At 43.7% G+C, this 1,387-nt stretch overlaps 1 protein-coding gene across 1 annotated transcript in view; it reads right to left on the bottom strand.

Moving 5' to 3' along the window:
* The window catches only part of LOC113212740 (SPARC-related modular calcium-binding protein 1-like), a 26,171-nt gene that overhangs the window by 13,085 nt on the left and 11,699 nt on the right, over window positions 1-1,387 (bottom strand). The window contains exon 3 of the mRNA XM_026431545.2: window positions 1,209-1,383. Within this exon, the coding sequence (XP_026287330.1) occupies window positions 1,209-1,383 (175 nt within the window). The remainder of the gene's footprint in view (window positions 1-1,208; window positions 1,384-1,387) is intronic.

Raw genomic sequence — 1,387 nt, forward strand, 5'->3', positions numbered from 1 at the left:
TCTATTAAATCGTAAAATTTAACTCGTCTGGGGTGTCAGCGCCGCAGGCCTAGCTAAATGTGCGCCAGGCGCGTCGCAGCGTAACAGTGTTTCGTGATATATCGCGAAGCCTGTTACGCGAGACGTGGTCTGGCGTACATATAGCTAGTCTATGTAGGTGAGGAATTCCGACCAATTTTTTTTTCTGAGTGTCATATGCTGAAACTTCCTATAAGCCTATAAAAGCGTAGGCCTATAATTAAGAAAAAGACAAATTCCTTCTTTTGTACAAATATTTAGTGATATTCTGACTCAAAATGGAGTGCTTTTTTTTTTGGGGGGGGGGGGTAGTTCCACTACCACTTTTCGATGTGAGATCTTCCGTCTGTTTTGGCCCAAATTCAATATTTTTTCCATTATTTGCTCCCCTAAAGTACCCTAGAAACTGACACTTATTAAAAAATTCTACCGACAGTCGTCATAAATATAGTTAAGAAACAAATATACTAAGTGTGGGCAAGATTGGAAATTTGAACTGAGCGTGCACGCGGTCCCCTTGTAAGATTCTTTAGCTTACAAGAGCGCGTAAGACATCTCACAAACTAATTAACCTACGCGAGGCTCATATTTTCCTCAAACATTGCTGTCAAATATTCCTATAAATTTTCACAGAGCATTTTGGAATATGTTCTTCATTGCGAAGTTATTTGTGATAGTGGAAAGTTTTAAGACTAACCAAAATGTTTAGTCATAACAAAGAACAAATTCCCCTAAACCTTGTGCAAATTAAATAGCATCTACAATTTATAAACGAACCCGTTTCTACCAGAGAGGTGGGGGGGGGGGGGGGAGCGTGATCGTTCAACAGGTCGAACCCCATTGAATGGATGCCATGGAAACAAGCAATTACTCCCAGGAGATCTACTGGCAAACCCATCAAATCCCCAGGGAAAATTGCACATTGCCAGGGCAACCCCTGGGACACTTTCAACTCCCTTGGAAAATGACAACTCCTGGGAATCCCAGGGCTCGTTTTCACAGTATGCGTGCCTTTAAAGTTCCCATAACACCTGAAGCGGCTAAATTTCCCTAACCATGGGTTCATTCCATAGTTAACAAGAATTGTTAACGTTTTTTTCTTGACAAATCTTGTAACATTCTAATTCAGGCAGAACCAAAAACAAAGAACACAGGAGTTATGACTTAACGAAGGTGAATACTGTACTAACCGGGCTGTTGCACAGCGGCGCAGTCCAGGGCACACTGGCTGTCGTATGTTACAGAGTTGGACCCGCACACTTTGGAGGACTGGAGCACAGGCGGGCATGGGCACGTGGCCATGGCCATGGGCACCAGCAACAGCAACGCAGTCAAGCGGGCGGGCGACATCGTACACAGCACCATCTCA

This window comes from Frankliniella occidentalis, unplaced genomic scaffold, assembly GCF_000697945.3.
Source record: "Frankliniella occidentalis isolate FOCC.00 unplaced genomic scaffold, Focc_3.1 Scaffold129, whole genome shotgun sequence".
Taxonomy (NCBI): domain Eukaryota; kingdom Metazoa; phylum Arthropoda; class Insecta; order Thysanoptera; family Thripidae; genus Frankliniella; species Frankliniella occidentalis.